Below are 3529 nucleotides of genomic sequence, written 5' to 3'. Positions count from 1 at the left end.
GAGGGAGGTGTGGCTGCAGGGGTGGGGTTCAGGGTAGGGGCCTGTGAGGAGGAGGAGCAGGGTTGAGGGGGGCGCTGGAGGGGCTCCGGGAGCCCTGGAGGCCAGGGCGTGAAGCTGGTGGGGGAGGAATTCCTGTGAGAGAACCCTGTGCCTGGGAGACTCGCCCCCAGGGGAGGCTCCCTCTCAGTGACCACTGCTGTCTGCCCCTCACCGCCTGGCTGGGCCCCCTGGTTCCAGCCCACAGGACTGACCACAGGCCCTGGGTGGTGTTTGGTAGGGGAAGGTGCCACCTGGACAGGCGTGTGGAGTGCGGACCAAGATTTGGGGGTCTGTAACTTTCCCTCCTTCGCTCTCAAAACTAGGGTACTCAGATAACTTCGTCTTCCACTCCTACAGACTAGAAGAGCAAAGAATAGGAAAGTGGCAGCAAGAGCACAGTTTAACATGTCTTCGTTAACTTTTGCAAACCCCAGCCTCCAGGCTCAGGCTCACCCCGTAAGTGGGGCACCAGGTGGGAGGCCCTCAGTTCTGGGGATTTGTGCAAACCACCCCACCCCCCCAAATTCCCCTGTACTCACAGGATCTGCCCCTGGCGTGGAGGCTGCTTCCCATGTGCCCTCTGTGCAGCCCTGGGCTGGCTTGGTGCTATGGGCATCCTGTGGTGCTCATCCTCCATCGTGCCACCTCCCCAAGTTGTCCTCTGTGTGCCATCTCATGTTGCTGTTCTCCCCACCCTAGCGGGGCAGGTTTGCTTGTCACTGTGCAGCATGCTGCTCTGTTCTGTCCTTGCTCAGCCATTTCCCTGTCACAGGGGCATTCTGGGGGTTCCCAGCTTCTATGTTATATGCAGCCCTGTGTGAGCCCATCACCCCTTCTCATTGTGTCTTGGGTCATTCAGAAGTGGGTGACCAGCTCTGGTGCTCCTGGTCCCAGTCAGAGATAAGAAGAGAGACGTGGGCCCTGTGTGTCCTTTCTGGTCACGTGGGCAAGTGTATGGATTTACTGGTTAAGTAATGCAGAACAGCTGGGTGCCCAAAGAAGAAACAAGGTTATTGGTGCATCCTGGGCACCCAGATGACACCTTGCACAGCCTCGGGGAGAGGATAGTGTAAAAAAATGTGTTCGACCCCAGGGGCTGCATGCCCAGCCCCCAAACTCACCTTTTCATTTGGATTTCACAAATCCTCTGTCCCCCCTTTACATGCACATCACATGTACATGTGCACCTGTGTAAACCTTGTTTTTAAAATAGGCTCAGTATAGGCATACTTGTCTGTAACTTTTGGTTTTCAAATTGTAAGTGAAAGTTTAGAAAGTTACAGAGGCAGTAGAAGTGAGCCAGCTGGGCTGCATAGGCTCAAGAAAGAGGTTTCAGAAGCAAAAGAAGGGCCCTCGTAGCTTAGGAGAGGGAAGGGCAAAGGTAATGTGCTGGGGGCTGGGGGAAGGTAGAGGAAGGTGGGACAGGTGAGGGCATGCTCCTGAGAGGGAGAGGGCCTGCCTGTAACTTTTTCCCCCTTAAAATATTAAGAACTTTCTACATCGTATGATAATTTGTTTCTTCAATATATATATTTTTAATATATTTTTATTGATTTCAGAGAGGAAGGGAGAGGGAGGGAGAGAGAGAGAAACATCGATGAGAGGGAATCATGATCGACTGCCTCCTGCACACGCCCTAGTGGGGATTGAGCCTGTGACCCAGGCATATGCCCTTGATCAGAATTGAACCCAGGACCCTTCAGTCCGCAGGCCGACACTCTATCCACTGAGCCCAACCAGCCAGGGCTGTTTCTTCAATATATTTTTTTTAAATGGGATTAGTGTAGATTTGTGAGAAGTCATAGAGACCCCAGCTTCCGGTGGGAAGTCATGGCCCACCTCTCTTTTCCAGGGGCTCCTGTGATTGGTGCCCGTATGTGTCAGTGTCATCTGTAAGCTCTTCAAAAGGCTGTCACACTCATTTCCGTCAGTAGTTGTGTAGGGGACGAGAGGCTGCTTCTCACTCATTCTGGTGGCTTCACACACTCCAAGGCCCCCATCTGTGGTCAGACACACATATACCCCGGGCACCTTGCGGAGCTCCCTGAACCAGGAGGGGGCAGGCTGGGATGATCACCTTCCAGAACAGCCCTTAACTCGCACCTACCAACGATCGTGTTTGATGAGTGCCACAAAGCCAAGAATGCCAGCTCCACCAAGATGGGCAAGGCCGTGCTGGACCTGCAGAACAAGCTGCCCCTGGCCAGGGTGGTCTACGCCAGTGCCACAGGTGAGAGGGCAGCTTCCAGGGGCAAGGAGGAAGCCTGATCACGTACACACTCAGTGCTGTCTGGCCTGGTGTAGCCATAGTGGGGGTATCACAAGTGCCATCCACACATTGACCTCGAAGCCGGGCCCAAAGGTCGAGCTCACTCTCCCTGGGCCAGTGGTAACGTCCACATCTTCGTGGATGCCAACCCCTATCAGGGACTCCCCTCTGCCAACTGGCTCCAGCTCCTTGGCTGTGGGTGCTTTCTTGGGACCTTCAGGTCCCTGTACCTGGTCCTTGGGTCATTTCCGGTGCCATGTCCCTAATCTCCCCCCAAACCTTGCTGGGTTGGAGGAGCTGATGGTGACTCCCACCTCCAACTCCCCAGGTGCCTCTGAACCCCGAAACATGATCTACATGAGCCGCCTGGGCATCTGGGGTGAGGGTACACCCTTCCGGACCTTTGAGGACTTTCTGCACGCCATTGAGAAGAGGTGAGTGCCCCTCCCTGCCTGTGTCAGGGGCAGCTAAGAGGCCCACAAGGGGGCTCATCACATGCAGAGACCTGGCATCAGTGTGCCCAGTCCACATCCGGGCCCACACTCCTCCAGCAACCAGAGTGAACTTAAAACACAAATCCTGCCCTTTCTCTGTCTATACTTTCCATCGTTCTAGGAGAAAGGGCCCCTCCCTGCTTTTCCCGCAAACCCTCCCCCCCAACCCCTCCTCAGCCCAGGAGGGTCAGGCAGATGGGAGCAAAGGGCCTTTGCACCTGCTGCCTGCATTCCCTCTGTGCACCTGTCCCTTCCTTGCCCTCCAGGGCTCAGCTCCAGGCGTCAGCCCTTCCACAGAACAGCTCCACCACTTGATGGGACTCAGCATGTGGTCAGGCAGGTCCCTGCCAATGCTCAGGCAACCTTGTCTCCATCCACAGGGGCGTGGGTGCCATGGAGATCGTGGCCATGGACATGAAGGTCAGTGGCATGTACATTGCTCGCCAGCTCAGCTTCAGTGGTGTTACTTTTCGAATTGAGGAGATCCCGCTGGACCCAACCTTCGAGCGGGTCTATAACCGTGCAGCCCTATTGGTGAGCAGGGTGCCCAGGGGTCTCTAACTGCATGGACACACATTCATTTCCTCTTGGAATTACATCCCTGTCACCTTCAGCATCTGTCTTTAAAAACACTACAGTGATTTGTCAGGTTACAGAAAGGAGGAAGCAGCCAGCCCTCCTGTCAAGGTCTGTGGCTGGAGCCTAGCGACTCAGTCTGTTCAAGGCG

General features: G+C 55.2%; 1 protein-coding gene across 2 annotated transcripts in view; it reads left to right on the top strand.

The window, feature by feature from the left end:
- Positions 1–3529, top strand: part of SBNO2 (strawberry notch homolog 2 (Drosophila)) — a 41499-nt gene that overhangs the window by 29235 nt on the left and 8735 nt on the right. For both annotated transcript variants that reach the window (XM_006764796.2, XM_006764797.2), the window contains 3 exons: positions 2151–2269; positions 2637–2742; positions 3183–3336. In XM_006764796.2, the coding sequence (XP_006764859.1) occupies positions 2151–2269; positions 2637–2742; positions 3183–3336 (379 nt within the window). The remainder of the gene's footprint in view (positions 1–2150; positions 2270–2636; positions 2743–3182; positions 3337–3529) is intronic.

This window comes from Myotis davidii, unplaced genomic scaffold, assembly GCF_000327345.1.
Source record: "Myotis davidii unplaced genomic scaffold, ASM32734v1 scaffold198, whole genome shotgun sequence".
Taxonomy (NCBI): Eukaryota; Metazoa; Chordata; class Mammalia; order Chiroptera; family Vespertilionidae; genus Myotis; species Myotis davidii.
The sequence above is the reverse complement of the archived record's forward strand: the minus strand, read 5'-3'. Positions and strand labels throughout refer to the sequence as shown.